The 19773-nt window shown below is 33.2% G+C and overlaps 2 protein-coding genes across 2 annotated transcripts; both read left to right on the forward strand.

Moving 5' to 3' along the window:
* Positions 1-8130: 8130 nt before the first annotated feature.
* On the forward strand, positions 8131-9650 carry LOC120074986 (protein spotted leaf 11). The gene has a single exon (XM_039028112.1). The coding sequence runs from the start codon at positions 8352-8354 to the stop codon at positions 9306-9308; it is 957 nt and encodes a 318-aa protein (XP_038884040.1). The 5' UTR covers positions 8131-8351; the 3' UTR covers positions 9309-9650.
* A 5302-nt stretch (positions 9651-14952) lies between these two features.
* LOC120075227 (thioredoxin-like protein CITRX, chloroplastic) lies at positions 14953-18709 on the forward strand. Its single transcript, XM_039028437.1, has 4 exons — positions 14953-15311; positions 15421-15543; positions 17960-18040; positions 18238-18709. Exons 1-4 carry the CDS (start codon positions 15078-15080, stop codon positions 18352-18354), a joined length of 555 nt encoding a protein of 184 aa, XP_038884365.1. The 5' UTR covers positions 14953-15077; the 3' UTR covers positions 18355-18709.
* Positions 18710-19773: the final 1064 nt, after the last annotated feature.

The following is a 19773-nucleotide window of genomic DNA, read 5'->3' on the forward strand; positions in this document are numbered from 1 at the left end:
TTAAACAAACACTTATGGCTTCTTCTACCATGATTGTGGAGTTTATAGCATGTTATGAGGCATCCAATCATGGAATATGGTTGTGAAATTTTGTCACTGGGGTACGGATAGTGGTTGGCAATAGAAAGACCATTAAGAATATTTTGTGACAATAAGTCAACAGTGATGTATTCCAACAACAACAAAAGCAATATAAAGTCAAAGCATGTAGATGTGAAGTTTCTGGTTTTTAAAGAAAGACTTCAAAATAGTCAAATTTTAATAGAACACATAGGAACAAACTCTATGGCGGCATATCCATTGACTAAAGGTTTACCATAAAGTTTTTCATGAGCATGTTGCTCACATGGGTGTTAGTCATTTTTCTGATTCCATGGTTTAGTGGGAGTTTGTTATAAGGATTTTTTTTACCTTATTTTGTTTATTTCTATATAGAATAAAGTGGATGGTTTATGTTTTATTATTTAAACTTGTTTATCATGCATGTGATTTAGCAAATGCAGTTTAGCAAAAAGTTTTTAAGAATAATCTCACTAAGGAATTTGGACCAGTTGGAAACAGGCATGATCTAAATCACTTTACATGTAGTTTCCATGCTATTCATCCATACTTGATCTATGTCATTGAATGATTTAGAATTGGTGATCAAGGAAGGTTTAGTTACAAGGATAGTGATGAAAGACGCCTTGATTCCGTGCTAATATAAAAGATAGATCAGATTGAGCTAAAGGGGAATTCTATTATTGAAATAACATGTTTATGCACATTTAAGGTTCAAGTGATTTAACTATATAAGGTACACAGACATAGCCCGAGCGGGAGATTGTTAAACATATTTAAATAATAATATGTTTAATTAAAGTATGTGATATGTATGTGGATTAATAATTTATCACATTGAGTTATTTTATTAGATTGGGTCATATTATGTGATCTAATTAATTAAGACCCTAGATTCTAATTAAGTATGGACTTAATGGGTAGAAGCTCATTCCTTATTAATTAGGGTTTAATGGGAACCCTAATTGAACTAGTAAATAAAGAGACCTTAGGATTATGGTTCCCAACATACCAAAACAATAAGCACTCAGTCTTTCTTGAATCTCATCTAGAGAGATTCTACTAAGGGCATTTAGAAATTTGGTTGAGGGATACCATAATTATCTATCATCATCTTAAAGTTATCATTAGTTTCTCAATGGAACCTGTTATGTTATTTATTCTTGACAATTTGGCATGAATGATTCCGAGATTAATATAGATATAAAGTAATTATGCTAACATAATATATTCAATTAGTACAATAATTAACCAAAGTGAGCTTAGCTCAATAGAAATTTGATATGACCTTATATTCTAGAGGTGGGAGGTTTGATCCCCATCTTACAATTATTGTAGTAAAAAAGACAGTACAATAATTAGAAATAAAATTTTATTGTCTCATTATTTCTAAACTTTATAATAATTTAGTCTCTATATTTTAATGTCTATCAATTTAATCATCGTACTTCATCATTTATAATGATTTGTTTTTATCCATGAGGGGTACGTGCCCCCTCAAACCGTTCTAAATATATGAATATTATTTTTATTAAATAGAAAAACAAAATTGTACATTTATATTCAGCAAATTGTCTTCCGGTTAAAACAAGCACAATTTCTTTTTTTTATTTTTAATTTTTATATATTACCAAGTACTGAATAAATTGGACCTTTAATATTAATATTTTGGTTTTCAAAACTTATTAGAGAAATATTATTGTTTTGAAACTTATTAGAGAAATATTGTTATTTTGGGAGTTCGAGGCTAGAGGTCGAACGTTGAGAACTCGACTAATGTGGAGGACGAACGTTGAGAACTCAACGAACAAAGAAAAACTTGGAAATAATACATAGGCCGAAACTTTAACCCTCGACAAGGGAAATCTCGCGAATCTCGCTTAGGTTGTCGAAAGTTGAAGTTTTGATACACATCCACCCTCGAGATTGCAGGTTTATTACTTTTCTTTTTTTCTCATAGAGGAAATAAAGTAATGAGATGGTATACTATATGTATCTGTGTACTCGAGCTGCTTCTAACAACCTATGCATTTTGTTATCATTTCAAATTAAACGGAGGCTTGTGGGATTGACGTGAGGGGGTGGGGATGACTATATTTCTGGGAGTGAACTCCATGCGAATATGAAGCGCATGGATACAAGTTATGCCTTGGAATGAAAGACAATTCTGAATTAGCTTTGTCTACGAACAAAATTTTGTATATTAGGTTGTCAAAGGTTACACACATGTCGAAACTTCAAAGCGATTAAGGAGATAAGTGGGCTGAAGCAGATTAAGGAGAGAGCGAGATTCAAAGCGAGATAGTAGGAGAGAGCGAGATTTTGAACGAGATTTTAAGAGAGAGCGAGATTTTAGGAGAGAGCGAGATTCAAAGCGAGAATGTTGGAGAGAGCGAGATTTAGTTTATATTGACTAATCTGACTAACATTGAACTTGGCAAAATGAAATGGTTGAATAATTGAAAAATTAGATTAATCAGGAATACACATTGAATGCTAAGATTACCCATTGAGTTTCTGGTAGTAGATCCATAATAAAAAAAGTGTTTGTGATTGTTCCAGAAGAAATGAAAGCTAGTAATCATTAATGGAAAAATAACAACAATAACAGAGAGAGCAAGATATTGTGAGAGAGCGAGATCTTAGAAGAGAACGAGCGTGAGAGAGCGAGATCTTAGGAGAGAGCGATACTAAGAGATCAAGATCTTAGGAGAGAGCGAGAGTCTTCACTTTATTTGAACTTTCCATAGAAATATATATAAAAAAAAAAGAGAAAAAAGAGCTAATAATCATACTATAATTGAATAATCATTAGACTATAATTGAATATATTAGATTATTATACTATAATTGAATAATCTTAGACAATAATTGATATATTAGATTATTAAACTATAATTGAATAATCATAGACACAAAGTTGAATACGTTATAGATATTATAATAATAAATAATCATTAGACGAAAATTGAATAAATTGAATATATTAGATTATTATACTATAAATTGAATATATTAGATTATTATAATGTAAACATTATTGATTACAAAAAAAAAAAAATTGAATATACAGTAGATTATTATAAAAAAAAAAAATATACAATAAATTATAATAAAAAAATTGATATACAATAAAATGATATATAATAAACAAATTATATTATTAATTCCAAATCCCGAACTATTTGGAGTCAGTCTTAGTAAACTAAGGACACTTAGATATCCTACGACTGATATCATCAAACTGCAGGTTAGTAACCCCCAACTACCATCATTCGTTGTCAAAGATACAGAACTGGTGTTTACACGAGAGTCATCTCTCGTGATACCCACAAGAACTCTTCGGACACAGCTAATCTCAAAACACAAGTGGAAAGGCTGTAAGACAGGACAATCAACATCTAGGGGTTCGTGATTCGAGTAAAAATACTTCATCGCGGAATAATTCTCAGTTTGACAGATGCTTGAGGAGAGTAACATTCAGCATACGTTGACACAATTTGTAGTAGTCCTCAATAAAATCTTTGTAGTTCATGTTAAAATAGACAAAGCAATAAAAATGCGAGCATGAAATGCTGATACTAATGTCGCCACTTGTTACATTGACAGTAGCTACCTGCTTGGTATGATGGCTTATTCGAGATCACTAAGTATGAAACACCTGAGAGAAATTGTAAACACCGAAGAGGTTGTGTACAATTTCAGATCGACATGCTGGTATACGGTATTGCAGTGTAAACAACCGGCAATGGTGGACGGGACTGAAATTCTACCAGTGTAGCTGCTTACGAACATATCGTCAGCAACTTCAATAAAAAGTATAAATTTAATTCATTGAAAAATATGTTTACGTGTCGGGATTCAAAAGTTCTACAAAGCAATTGAAGATATCATAAGGAATAAATTGGAGTTGTTTTAAGTTTTTTTGACAACATTAGTTAGGAGCAATGAACTCAAGCACATGATGGAGGATTCAGATATGGGTAGATGACGACAAAATCTATAGAGGTGCAATAAATGGAGTCCCAAAGGAGCTTCGAATGTTGCCTATAAAGTCTCTTGCTCAGATAACATTCTTTCAAATGCGTGAACTACTTTTGCAAAAAGAGCAGAAATAAGGATGCATGAGCGTCAAGATAAACCCATGACCTGTTGACCCAATGTTTGTACGACCAGTCCATTCATCGATAATTGTTGTGTGCGAGATCGTACTACTGAGAAATACTGCAGACATCGAGAGCATATTTATTCAGTTGGACTGCCATCTGATCACACCCTTGGGTCGAGAGATGGAGCCCGGACGCATACATTCCATATGTCTTCTTGGAGGTGCACTATCACTCTTACAAGACATAGAAGTGTATTGGGTTACCTGTTGACGTGTGACCGGCGTCACCGAGAGATGTACGATGACTGGTAAAAGTTTGTCAACTGTACCTCGGTGCGACCTCACCTGCTGACAAGTTAAAAAGGATCGAGGTTAAGTTTAATATGGTTAGGAACACAATTCGTGAGACTCACAGATGAGCAGACGAGGAAACCGTCATAAATATGTGCGAGCATATATACTACAAATGATGGGTGGAAGTCTGTTTTCAGATAAACATCAAGTCATTTGTTCACTTGATGTTCCTGCCACTGTAGCTAACCTCCATGATGGGGCAGTATTCGTGGGTGGAGCATGCTTGGCATGGTTGTATAGACAACTATGCAAAGCAACAAGACTTGAGGTTCGAGAATAGTTGGGCCTCTCATACTTTTGCAACTATGGGCTTGGGCGATTTCTAACAATGGCTCCACACTACATCATGTTATGACGCTCAATTAGTTGGACGCGCCTACGGTTCCTCATGTATGTTGTTTTAATTCATTTAATTTTTATATCACTGATCTAGTTAATTTAAATTCTAAATTATCAATTTAAAATTAGGTGGAGAACAAATTGTGTGACTAGGACAACCACACATGTAGTTAAACCAGTATAGATTCATGTTTGATCTGCTTCAACCTGAACAGGTAATTACACTAAACCTAATTGATTATTTATTCACATTTTATTGATTTTTTCTTTAATATTCTCTAATATAATATTTGTGTTTCAGTGTATTGGGAGCCGTACAAAATTATTGTGCATACTTTGCCTAATTTTGTATGAATGGTCAAAACATATGGTGGACGATGAGTCCTCTCATATGTTTCACATTGGTGAGTGGCATCTCCCTGACAGGACGAGACAATTCGGTTTTCAGCAGAATGTCCTATCGCCTTGTAATACTGAGCCTGTACTGCATGATTTGACTAAGGACTGGAGATGGTCCGAAAAAGTTGCACATTGGTAGTGCGATGGCACTATCATCAAGGTTTATTGCAGTGGGGGTTTCTCTTGAACAGTTTGACACAGATGTCACTCCAAGAATATATCATTGTATAATAATATCACAAGGCGCTACGTCACTCGTCCGAGAGCAGCTGTGGTCATTTGGTAAATGAATGAATATTATCTATTTTTTTAATTTAAATTTATTTAAATATTGTCTATTTGTTTTATAATTCACAGAGATCGAACAACAGTAGACTCCGTGAGGTTGCGAATGATCCGAACCAGGTTTTGCTATATGTAGTGACAACCAAAGCTATATGGAGAAATTCATTATATGTACGATATACCTATTGTTCCTTCACCAGCTCCTAGACGTAGAGGACCTGTTCGGAAAGAGGATGAGTGGATGATGTTGCACATAATGTGGAAGTTGCCCCCTATGACGCAGATTTAGAGTCAAACTAATTATGTTAGTCCGATGATGAATGTCAGCATTGGTTCAGGATATTATGACTCAAAGGCTGGTCCTTCGTCTTCATACGTGCATGGACATGGTAGGGGTCGTGGAGAACATAATGAATATTTATATTATGAAGCGCCTATAGAGGTACCAGAGCAACATCAAGAAGAACCCGAGCAACCTCAAGTTCGAAGTCGACGACGACAATCAACTCGAAATCGATGACTTCCGCCTTGTGGGACACATTGATTTTTGGAATTATTTTTATATAAAGAATATTAATTTACATTTTTTTATTTTTATGAGTTATTATTTTTTTAATTTATTCTTTCTAGAGTTTAAATAAAATAATAAAATATTTAGAAATTGTTTTATAAAATGAAAAATTAAAAAAAAAAATTAGAAAGAGAAGGTGGATGTGTAATAATAAAAAGGAAAAAAAGGGAAATTTGTACGATATTCTCGCTCTCTATCAAAATCTCGCTATTTCACTCTTGCTCACGCTCACGCTCAAAATCTCGCTCTCGCTCTTGCTCTCTCAAACTCTCTCTCATAATCTCGCTCTCTCTCATAATCTCGCTTTCGAATTTGATTGAAAAGTTCAGTAGCAAAAAGAAGGAGATTCATTAGCTCATTATTTAGTCAGACTGCTGAGATGACAGAATCCGTAAATTATTCAAGCAGCTTTGAAAGAATTCCAGAAGACCTTATGAAATTAGAAATATAGAGGAATGTATCTCAAACAAACTCAATAATAATGTTAGGAAGGGCAAGTCGAGGGTTCAAAGTTCAACGTACAAGTGAAAGGAAGGTCGAGGTCGAATTTGAACCCTCTACTTATTTATAAAAAAACACATATTTTTACAAATAGTTCTAAAAGGACAATATCCTTTTAATTTTCCCAATAAATTACATTCGCCACATATTTATAATTTTTTCTTTTTAAAAAATAATATTATAGATGAATAATTATATAAAGGTTTATAAAAATTTTATAATTAGTATTACTTAATAAAAATATTATATATTAGTGAATTTAAAATTACAGAGTCAGATTATAATTTTAGTCCCTAAAATTTAAAAATTGTGACTAATAAATCTCCAACCTTTTAATTTTGTCTCTAGCTCCTTAAAATATCTATATGTTTTTTATAAATTAATTAAATTTTATATTTAATAGATCTCATAAATACTAAAAATGTTGAAAATAACCCCTTTATAAGACAAAAAAAGGTTTTGTGACCATCTGAACATTAAATTTTAAAATTTATAGTTAATTGATACATTAATTTTAAAAAGATGGCTAATTGTACCTATTAAGCACAAAATTAAATTAAATTTTTAATATCACATTTAATTGTCGACATTTTCAAATATGTAAGTGAAGGGGTATTAGTGGGTTGGGTTTAAGAACTTTTTAAACTTAACCCAATTGTTCGTAAATTTCTTCAACCAAAATAACTCTTATTAAAAATTGAATCTAAACCAACCCAACTCAACTATGAAATATTTGGGTTGGATTGATTCGGGTTAGTCATTTATTTAAATGTTTATTCTAAAAAAAATAAAATGTTAATATGTAAAAATTTGATTTAATTATTTTTATATATTAAACTAATACTAAAAACTCAATTTCTCTCTCAACATAAATGAATTAAATGAAACTATGAAATAAATATATGTATATATAATTGTAACATAAGTAAAAAAAAAATACATTTTAAAGTTAATAATATGTTCGGATTGGTTTAGGTTATTTAGGTGAACCAATGAATATCTCAACCATAAAGTGTTCATTTATTTGAACCCAACCCGAATTGCAGGAATTGGATTTGGTTAATCGATTTTTTCGAGTCATCGACTTTTTTGAACATCCTTGACATATTAGATACACAATTGACATTTTAATAATCTATTAAATACAAAAATTGAAAATTCAAAGACATGTTATAATTTTTAAAATTGAAGAACTATATATATAAACACAAAACCAGGTTCAAATTTAACATACATTTGTGCCTTCTACTTGAAATTTTGAATCTGCCATTGGATAAAAGATTTATGTTTATTTATAAATTATATCTTTATCTAATCAAAATTGATAATTTAGTTCCATGAAAATTTAAAATCATTTTTGTTTTTTTAATCATGCTTTCATTATTATCCAATCAAGCTTAACTTTTTTTTTCTTTTGGATTTTTCTATCTACAAGAATTTCCAAAAAAAAATATTAATCAAGTTTGAACGCACAAGTTTTTATCAAGATTCCAACGAGCGGAAACAAAATCGGCGGCTGAAATTTATGGACCCCACTGCCGCTCCGCCGTCACTCCCATTGAGTTTCCACATTGAGGTTATTTTAGTCATTTCATCCTCTCCGTTTCTTCCTACCAAACCCGTCTTCTTCTTCTTCCTCCTCCAATTCAATCCAATTCAATCCAGTTTCAGTTCATTTTTCCCTTCAAATTCTTCTCAGATTCTTCATTTTTCATTCCATTGCATTTCCTGAAAATGGAGGTAAAGCGCCGTACAGCTTCCACTTTAGTCTCTCGCCTCAGCTCCGTCTCCGAGCAAATCCGATGCGAATCCCTTTCGGAGCTCCGATTGATGACCAAAAACGACGCAGAAAGCCGATCGCTCATCGTTGAAGCCGGTGCCATTCCTTACTTGGCTGAAACTCTGTATTCCTCTTCTCACGCCGCCCAAGAAGACGCTGCCGCTACGCTTCTCAACCTCTCAATCTCCTCCCGTGAAGCTTTGATGTCAACTCGCGGCCTCCTCGACGCGATCTCTCATGCTCTTGGCCATCACAATTCCTCTTCCTCCGCCTCCGCCGTCCAATCCTGTGCTGCGACTCTCCATAGTCTTCTCGTTGTGGATGAGTACCGCCCGATTATCGGTTCCAAGCGTGATATAATTTATTCTCTTGTTGATATTCTTAAATATAGGAAATCTCCTCAGAGATCGATTAAAGATGCTTTGAAAGCGTTGTTTGGGATTGCGCTTCACCAGTCGAATCGATCTACTATGGTAGATCTCGGAGTGATTCCGCCGCTATTCTCGTTAGTTGTGGTCGGCGGTCACGCTGGGATTGTTGAGGATGCGTCGGCGGTGGTTGCGCAGGTGGCGGGATGTGAAGAGAGCGAACTGGCATTTCGTAGGGTTTCTGGATTGGGGGTTTTGGTGGATTTGTTGGATTCAGGGACTGGTTCGAGTCAGAGGACGAAGGAGAACGCGGTATCGGCGTTGTTGAATTTAGCGAAATGGGGCGGAGATAGGGCGGCGGAGGATGTCAAGGATTTGGGATCTGGAATCTTGAGCGAGATTGCGGAGGTGGCCGTGAACGGCAGCGAAAAGGGGAAAAACAAGGCGGTGGAATTGTTGAAGATTATTTCAAGTGGCGGCATTGACGGTAATGTATTTGAGGATTTGAACTTGGATCGTCTGATAAATCCATGCTCTGAATAGGTTTTTGTTTCATATTGTTCTCTCTTTGACTGATTGAGATTGATTACCTCTCCACCCTATTTGTATCACATCAGATTGATTCTTTTCCCCCTAGTTTGAACAAATTCTATGTACAAATTAAATGATACAGGCATCTGTAGGTGATACCACAATATCAAAATTCTACCCTTTTAGTTCCTACAAGTTTTCATGAAATTAGAAAATTTGTATTGAGCTATGCTTAGTTTAGTTTTGCCATGTCGTGCAGAAATTGATGTGTAATCTCTTCTTCTAGAGCTATATGGTTGAAGTAGAGTTGATGAACTTTGGAAGAATCATGATCAGGATTCAATTTTGTACCAATTTGCTGTGTTTTTTGGCTCTTTCCATTTCTGGGTTGATTTCTTTCTTTGTGCTTGTCTTCTTGGTTATTCCCAAATCTTTTATCCATTTCATTGCTTATAGTGATTTTAGTGCCAACCCAAATCAATTGTTCTCCACTGAATTTGACTTACCAAACTCCCACATTATTCTTGTACTAACTGAATGACAGAAACTGACACAGCCACTAAAAATGTAATTGAATTTAAGGCTTTTACTGGACAGGGAATCGGTAAAATGAAGAATGTTGTCGGGTAATGGTAATGCAACTCTTCTGACTTTGTCGTTCGTTGAATTGAGTGTACAAAACAGTAGAAATGTGTTGTTTGTACTTTGGAAGTTCAATTTCTGTCTTTGGGGTGGTTGGTGAAGACAAAATATTTGGGTCATCTCGGGTTGCACCATTTTTGTGTAGTTTACCTATGTGTTCAATTACAAATTGCTATATGACAAATTTTTTAAAATATTTTTATTTTCTTCCTTATAAATGGATGAGATGTATGAAGACGAATATCGACTGAGCCCATACTCAAGTATTACTCGTGGATGAGGTGTGTAATGTGGGGAAGTGTGTTTTTTAGTTGACTTGCAACTGCATAAACTTGTGGTAAGCTAAAGAAAAAAGGAGCAGAAAGCCAGAAACTTACTATGGAGTTTCCGTAAAAGAAATAAACTTAATCCATAGAATTTAATTTGTCACGATTTAGTCGTATATTCTTAATTTTGTGAGTTTAATTAGTATATGAACTGAATATGTAACAATTTAGTCGACAAACTTTTAAATCTGTAACAATTTTGTCTTCATATTGTTGTTAAGATTTAAGATAACTTTTTATCGTTATAGGTCAATAAATTAATTAGGAATCAAATGAATTAAATTATTATAAATTTTAGAAAATATAAAGATTAAATTGTTATAAACAAAAGTTAATCTATTAAATTATTGTTTTATATATAAAAGAAACTTTGACTAAATTTATTTTTCAGATCACTTCATAAGTTGATTTGATTAGTTGTAGACACATGATTATCAAATCATGAGGTTGATTATCTGCACATCCAAATCACACAGAACTGGCTACAAGTGGGAAAAAAAAGTCAAAAGAAAATTAATTGACTTTAGTTGATTTAATTAGGTTCTCTCTATTTTAATTTTATTAGTTTGAGCTTAAATTTCTCTTAAACATTTATTTATTTATTTTTATATAAATTTGAATATTTAGACTATTTTTTACGGTCTCTAATAAGTGTCATGACTTGAACATATTATTTACTGGACTCTTATAAATTACTTCGCTTCATAATAAATCAAACAATTTAAATTAAAAAATTTGGGTACTCTCACCTTTGGAATAAAAGGAATCAATTTGAACTTATAATAAAGACATTTATTCGGTCGAAAGTGGATATAAAGTGGCTTAATTATTTTGTTCTTGCTGCTTATCCTCTTCTAGCCCCCAAATGAGTAAGATGTGGAGTTCATAGTAGTCTCTTACAATTACCCGAAAATCAAAGATTTTCCTGCGGAGGGTTTGACTTAATATGCTTCCCACTTGTGACATTCTTGCATGTTGCAAAATTTTGCCCAACAGAATGTTTCCTATGTGTCATCGGGATTATGAAACCAATGTCCACGGTCTGTAGGGTGTCCATGCGTCTAAATTCTCATGACCTACGTATTTTTGCTCTCATTACATTTCAATCTGGCACTGCCAAAATTCTCTGATATTATTGGGCATTTCTTATGGTGGAGGCTTTCGACAGCAAGAACAACCTTTTGGGTGTGGGGTACATCAACCAGGTTCCTTCGTCTTCTTCTTCAAGGTGAACTCTGATGCATCTGTTGGAAGCGGTGATGTGGGTCTTGCAACTGTGGATGCATGATTCCAATGGCCAAACTCTGATGCTTTTGCAGAATACCCACTTCTATTGAGATTGTTGAGGTTATGGCTATCTATGAAGCTATCTTTAAGGCCATTCAGGGTGCTATTTCTCCTTTTTGGACTGAAACTGATTCCTCATTCTCGTTAAGCTTATGAATGGATCATCACATTATAGTAATGAGATTCACCATTTCGTAGATTCCTTGCCTGATTTATATCGTAGGGGAGTAAATCAAAGTTTTTCCTTTGTTCATCGGAATTGCAATTGTGTTGCGTACAAGCTTGCTACAAATGCCCGCTGATATCGAGTGACATTAATCTGGTTTGAAGAATGTTGACCATGGGTGGATTCCCTTCTAAACGATGATTGTTGTTTTTCTTAATTTTGTTGTTTCTTGATTGTTTTTGTCAAATTTTAAAAAAATAAAAAAAAAAAAAAAAAAAACTTAAAATTTGAATCCACTTTATTGCTTCAATTGGATTTTCTTTTCTCGTCTTTTCCCCTCTAATTTTACACACCTAACTTTTAAGTACGCTTCAAGAGCCTCAATTGAACCCCAAATCTCCCAAATAATGAACCTAATCCAATTCAACCATGAAAATATTTGAACTGGATTTATTTTAGTTGTTCGAATAATTGCATACAAGAACAAAGGGAAATGATAATTTTCTAGAACCTCTACTTTCATTTTTAAAACATAGAATTAAATATTTTTGTTGAGACAAACAACACCAAACAAAGCTAACAATGATTAGAACAACAATAATCCACCTCAGAAAACTATCGGATTGAAAGTGGGAAATTCTCCCACTACACTAATCGTCCAATTCACTAAACACTTGCCACTTGATTTTGTGAGAGCATAATATGTCTAAATTGGCACACAATCCCACCCTTACTCACCATCAAAATTTCCTCCACCACAGACAGTACATTAGTCAAATTAACCTTTTGACCCGTCAATATTCATGTTGTCGTCAAATTATCTAATATAACAATGATCGAACCTAGTCCCCGATAAATAGTAGCCTTCAATCCTTCAACTATAGCCCATACCTCCACCAACAATGGATCAAACTCCCCACAAACATACCAACAAGCTTCCCCTCATAATCTCTTAAAACCCAATCCAAAGCCCTCACCCTCCCCTCTGTCTCCAGCCTGCATCGCAAGACAAAGACAAGGCCAAAGGAAGGGGAGGCAGCCATCCCCAAGTTTCAGTTTGTATTATGAAAACTTATGTTCTAAAGACAATTTTTTATTTTATTTTTTTTAAAGTTGTTGGAAAGCAAACGGTCCAAAACTATAAATACATCCATACCGTAAGTAAAAGAAATAGTTTTAAATTTAATAATATATTTGGGTTGGTTTGATTTAACCTAAAATTATTTTATGTGAATCCATGAAAACTCACATCCATAAATTTTATATTTACTTTGATCAAATCCAACTCAAATAAGTTTATTAACCCAACCCAACCAAATCTTTAATTGAGTTTTTTGGGTCATCAAGTCTTTTGAACGACTATATACACATCATCAGTAAAATGTTGTTTAAATTACAAGTTTGGTTTTCGAACTTTTAAGATTGTGTGTCTAATAAATCTCTCATCTTTCAAGATCGAGTCTAATAAGTCATTAAAAAAAACTCATATTTTTGAACTTTTAATTTTGTATATAATAAGTGCTTTTTTAAAAAAATTCTTATTCGTCATATTTTAAAGTTCGTAACTTATTAGACACAAAATTGATAAGACTACAAGCTTTTAATTTTATGCCTAATGTGTCCATGAACTTTTAAAAATATCACATATGACATAGGTTTATTAGGTTATATTTAATTTAAATTTAAGATTATCATTAATATGACTTATGTGCATTCTCTGCTATTTTATCTTTTAAGTCTATTATTTTATTAGACTAATTAAGTAAAAGATAAATCCTAAATTATGTTAAAAATAATTAGCAGATAATTTCCTAATTGAACATCCTAATGGAGATGTTTATATAAAGATAAAATCCTATCAATTGATCTCTATCGGCTCATCTAGTAGGTTTTTTTTCTCTCCATCAACAACTATTAGGTTCTAAAGAAAGACCAAAAGAGATAAACACAAGCTCTTAGTAGATCATTATCATAGATCAAGTTATGTTACTCTAATTCATGTTGTGAAAATCATCTAATTCAAATATCTTATAATTATTATTTTTTATAATGTCAGGATTTTATTATTTTATTATCATGAAGTTAAAATTTACCTATTAGATAAAGAATGAAAATTAAGATATCTTTCGGATATTCTAAACTTAAATGATAGATTTATGGATGATAATTCTTTTGAACAAATTAAAAGAAGAGTAATTAATTAAATTTCACTTTTTCACCCCTATTAAAATTAAATTAAAAATTTTAATTCATAATTATTTTAAATTAATCAAATGATATTGACTAAAAGTGAATATTTCGTCGAAATTTGAGACTGAGAAAGTATATTTTGAAATTTAATGACTAAATTGAAATAAAACTCAAATCTCCATGGTAAAAATGAAACATTTTGAACCTAAAAACTAAATTGAAATCAAACTAAAAACTTGAGAACTAAACTGATAATATTTTCAAACTAAAGGACCAAATGAAACTAGACCCAAAACCTAAAAATTGTATTTTTTTTAGTGTACTTCTTCCTATAAGTCTATATTTTAGAAGTTTTTGTACGAATGACTTATCTCTGGATGTGTTAATGTGAAATGACCTAATCCTAAAAAATAATGCAAACTAACTTTCTACTAACGTCATATATAATATTGCAGGGATGTCCCTTTCGTTGCAAAATAATAGGAGCTATAACACGATATTAATTTCAATCAAGATTTTTTTTTTAAAAAAAAAATCAATAGTCGACCAATCGATGATTAAAATTGAAAATTGTATTAGGACTCCAATCATTTCGGAATGAGTGAGACATCTCTTATGTGATAATGCATTCTAGACGGTGGTGGAGTGTTGTAAGCAAAAGATTAGTTTTCATTAGTTTTTCGGGATTGAGTCATTTACCGTTAACACCATTGTAGAGAGATTTTTTTTGTGCTTGCGAAAATCTTTGTGGGAGCGTTTGATGCAAGAAGTTGGTTACTGTAGTTTTAGATTATTGTAGTTGGATTATTATAGTTTTTGTTTGTGGTATAGATTATTTTAGTTTGAGTTACAATAATAGTTTCTGAGGTATAAACATTGTAACAAAAAATAAAAAACAATGATAACAAATGAAACTTTAAAATAATATTAATTATAATTAATTACGAAATACAAAATAATATTTAGTGTAACAAGAGATGATTATTATAATCTAAAAATAATCTTGACCCATACACACAATTGTTTTAAACGTAATTCGAGGCATTTGATCGGGCAGTGGCGCTGTCGATTTTTTCCCCAGCGCCCAAACAACAAACCATATCCACTGGGAAAGACATTTCACTCGACTGCAAAGTTTTGAACCTCTCCCTTCCTTCTTTCCCATCGTAAATGGCTCTTTTACAACCCCAAAAGACCCTTCAAATCACCTCCAATCTCTTCCCCATCTGTAATTTTAGCTCCATTCGACCTTCCATTTCAATTCCTTTCTCAGCCTCAAAAACCCATCATCAAAATGCGCTTCTTTCCTCTTCCAGCAGCAGACCCTTCTCACTCTCAACCACTCCAAGAAGGACTTTGTGCGAACCCCCTAAAGGAAAGTACATCCACGACGATTATCTTGTGGTACACTTGCGTTTTCTTCTACCTCTTTTGCTTATTTTCTTTGATTTTTGTTTATGGGTTTGTTATTGTTTTTGCTTGTCAATTATTTTGGTGTGGGGTTTGCTTGCAGAAGAAGATGACGGCTGCCGAAGTGCAGGAGTTAGTGAAGGGGGAAAGAAATGTACCACTTATAATCGATTTTTATGCAACATGGTGCGGGCCCTGCATTCTAATGGCTCAAGAACTTGAAATGGTATGTCTAATTACATGGAATTTTGGTATGAGTTCACTTTTAGATGCTGTTTCTTTGCCAGAGATGTGTAAATGCTTCATTTTCATGTACGTATGGATATATTAGCTTAAGGTTTTGGATTTGGTGGTGGTTAAAAATGATATCAGTAAGCTCGTGTTCGAACTATTACAATGTCATTTTCTCTAAAATTGATATTGATTATCATTGTTGAGTCTTGTGCGCATTAAACCTATAAGTGAGAGGGAGCTACATATGTATATGTATAAGGCATCATAGATACCAACGTATCTGGCTTATGCTTTTGGGGTGGTGGTAGAATTAATGTATGAATCTTATTTGATTGTTATTTCAAAATATATTGTGGTTTTAGGAATGCCAAAGCCTTATCTAGTATCATTCACATTTCCCCTTTTAGTTTTGACGGGGATGTGCTTCCATATGATTATGCTGAAGAAGAAAACATGCATGATGTGTTGAGACCAAAGGGGAATTGATTAAGAACTTCAAGTTATATATATATATATGAAAACTACTGCAGTGTGTTTGGCTAATGGTAGTATTCTTGTGATTTGGGCTATTCATTTACTTGGTTCAGTAATATAGTGGTTGGTCTCTTATGGTGGTCTAGCCTTAGAGCTTGGAATAAGAAACAATTAGTTGGCAAAGTGATCTAAGCTCAATGGTTATTGACATGGTCTCCTCCCATAAAGGTTGGAGGTTCTATCTCCATTCTCCTTAGTTATTGTACTCAAGAATAAGAAACAATTAGTTCCAACTGCAGGAGGAAGCAATCTGTGTGGCTAGTGTATCTCAAACTGGCCATTATATTCTTTTGTTAGTATATTTACTCCTATCCTGCTGTCTTGCAGTCCATTGAGGGGGAAATTCTTAGTCCATACAATCTGTTGATCCTGTTTCCTGCTAGTTCTCACAGGCGGAAAGCTAGTTTTTGTTTGGAATAATTGGGGTAGTCGATTATTAAGCCTGCTTGTTGCAGAATCAAACCATTGTTTGTAGCCTTAATCTTTCACAAAAAACTTATGGTTTTGGCAGATGTGAGCGTTGAGCAATATTTATGTGCTTGTAATCACATAGAAGGCTTGTCTTTTTGTGTGTGCATGTGTGTACTTTTCTTTGTTCAAGAAACTGTGAGATGACGAAGGAACTGAGAGGTCACTTCTGCATATTCGTTGCATTTATATTTCATGCCCTATAACATACTTGGATTGGCAATAAGATTGTAGTTCTTAACTTGCTTCAACAAAGTTGGATTTGATTGGATAATTCTTTTGCATCTTTTTGTTTATTTATTTATTTGTATTTACCGAATAAAAGTTTTGGTTTGCTCAAGCAAAATTCTTTATTGACCCACCAATCGTGAATACCAACCATAGGAAGGGTAAGCAGGGGGTGTTTCAAATGACAGTCAGTGAGCGGGATGTCTTTGTAAGAGAATGTGGGGAATTGGACAGTGTTACCAGTGAAAGGAATGTTTTGGGAGGGGATCATTGTTATTTTGGGGACTGTGAGGTTAGGGAGAGAGGTTACTAGCCCACTCGGAAATTGGTTGGGTATTTCGGTGTGTTCTTAGCATATTCTCTACACATAGGTGTAGGGAATGTTTTGGGAGGGAATCATTGTTATTCCGGGAAGGGTGAGGTTAGGGAGAGAGGTTACTAGCCCTCTCGAAAACTATCTGGATATTTTGGTGTGTTCTTAGCATATACTTCATCACTATTTTTAATTGAAACATATAGTAGGAAGTTACCTTAAAACTACTTCAGAACACAAACCATTGATACCTGAACTAAAGCAGTTCTGTAGCAGCTGCTAGAATTGGAATATGTTTTGAACTTTGAGTGATTATTCAGAATGTTTGTTACATCTTTTGCTCCAATTAAAGGAACACTGCAACTTTCTTGGTGGTTTGGGAACATTACAATAATCTTTAAATGTCATGTTGGTTATATTTTGCTCTTTCATGATCGCAATTACAACTTCTTCCAGTTTTAGTTCAGGTAGTTGATGTTGTCATTGAAATGGCAATGGACTTAAATCTGCACTGTTTCCTTGTGCTACGCTTTTACTATTAATTTTCGTTCACGAAGGTTTTGGTTTTACTATTCAATTTGTTGTGGTCAACAATCTCTTCATCCCCTGCATCAATTGCCATAGTATTCAAAATTTGCATTGCCTCATGGATCTGTTAATAATTGATGACTCGTAAAAAAGAATTTGTTTGCTTAAAGTGTTGACGCTTGAGACAATTACTCAGTCCATGGTATTATCTATATTAACTGCCATCATAGATTAACATTTGGAGTTGTTGGATGAAGCTGTAACTGAAACATGCTGTTACAACTCTTTCATTTTAGAAATCATGGATATAAGAACTAACTTGTAGCTCTTAATGCAGCTTGCTGTAGAGTACGAGAACAATGCAATGATCGTCAAGGTTGATACAGATGACGAATATGAATTTTCACGCGATATGCAGGTAAAAACACACCACTCCTTTCTCCCTAACCTATTCGCTTGGTCTCTATACTGCAAAGTTGTCCTAACACAAAGCATTCTCATCAACACGCTCTACCAACCTTCTTGATTATCCTCAAAGTTTTTCATGAAAGATATTGTCTTTGTTCTTACCCATATCCCCAGAAAGGTAAATCTGAGTTATATGCTTGGTTTCAGGTGAGAGGACTGCCTACACTTTTCTTCATTAGCCCAGATCCAAATAAAGAAGCTATCCGCACCGAAGGTCTCATTCCAATCCAGATGATGCGAGATATCATCGATAAAGAGATGTGAACTGTGAAGAAAGGAGCATCGAGCATACCTCTCATCAACACTGCTGGAAAATTGGGGGCTCAAAATCCGTACAAGACCATCTTAGAGCCTTCAATGGAGGTTACCGGCCTCCTGTAAGTCATGTTTTAATCAATTTGAGACAGGGACAAGGGAGATTTGAATAGCAGAAAATCATGAAAGTAGGATAGAAACTCATCTAGTTTTAGCATGTTCCCACCATTTTGTAATGAAAACAGAGTCGTCTATTCTATAGGAACTAGGAAGTATTATTCTGTAGTAACAACTCAACCAACAAAGATTTAGTTGGTTTAAAATTTAGTCATGATGTTCAAAATTTTCCACTTGAGAAAAACTAGCTAGGATTCTGATACATATCGAAACTCTTGAGATATTTTTTGTTGGTTTCGGAATCAATTTATTCGGTTTTCAACCTTTTTGAAAATTGAATCGGACTAATCTAGTTATACCGAATATCAATTGTGTGATCTCGTGATCTCGTGCTAGAATCAATAGGGAATCTCACCTTTAAACTTGAACAAGAGTGAGTTATTTACTTATGATACTTTGCTCTCTTTCATTCCCAATGTTAAAGATAATTTGCATACCAGAAGGAAACTAAAACAACTCTCATTGTAAGAAAGAACAAAAGAAAAGCAAAGAAAGATGTAGCAGAAGCCAAAGGAGTCCATGCGATGAAGAATATCACTAAGAATAAAGGAAATTTAAGAAATATAAAAATGAAAGAGAGAAATAGTAAAATAAGGAGAATTTGCACATGGTTCATTAAGTTAATAGTTAATGAGGAATAAAATTTCCTCTCTTTTCTAAAAGAAATAAATTTTGGATGCTTGCATTTCAAGTCTACTCTTTCTTTTGCTTTTTCTTGCTCTTAAATATATAAAATTAGGAATATAATTTTTGCTTGTTATATAACATATCAGATATGATTTATCTTACTGTCATTTTTTTGTTAGATTAACAATGTGGGAATTTGATCTTGTTAATCAATAATTATACATAATAATAGATTTAATGACGTTCGACATATTTATTATTTATATCTTTTTAATGATTAAAATATGTTCAATAGTTAAAAATAATAATGAAAGAAATTATGAGGTTAAAAAAAATTGATAATAAGAAAAAGGAATAAGTTGGGAAGTGAGAAAGAATTTGCAACCGACATATCATAAAGTATTAATTGGCTTTGTGGGGATTTCAATTCTAGCTGTGCATCTTATGCAAATTTCATAATATTTATTAGTGTGGGTCTATATGATATGTAATAATAATAACAAAAATCAACTCAAAAAGTAGATTCTAGGGGTTTTATAATGAACTAACGTTACTTTTCATATAATTGTGTCATGCATGTGAAATTTATAGTTTTATTTTAATAAATATATATTTTTTAAAAAA

This window comes from Benincasa hispida, chromosome 4, assembly GCF_009727055.1.
Source record: "Benincasa hispida cultivar B227 chromosome 4, ASM972705v1, whole genome shotgun sequence".
Taxonomy (NCBI): Eukaryota; Viridiplantae; Streptophyta; class Magnoliopsida; order Cucurbitales; family Cucurbitaceae; genus Benincasa; species Benincasa hispida.

Bases quoted from the DNA above. Each gene is read 5' to 3' on its own strand.
- LOC120074986 (XM_039028112.1), top strand. From the start codon at position 8,352: ATGGAGGTAAAGCGCCGTACAGCTTCCACTTTAGTCTCTCGCCTCAGC.
- LOC120075227 (XM_039028437.1), top strand. From the start codon at position 15,078: ATGGCTCTTTTACAACCCCAAAAGACCCTTCAAATCACCTCCAATCTC. The intron at 15,312-15,420 runs GTACACTTGCGT...GTTTGCTTGCAG, and splicing joins TCCACGACGATTATCTTGTG to AAGAAGATGACGGCTGCCGA. The intron at 15,544-17,959 runs GTATGTCTAATT...CTCTTAATGCAG, and splicing joins TGGCTCAAGAACTTGAAATG to CTTGCTGTAGAGTACGAGAA.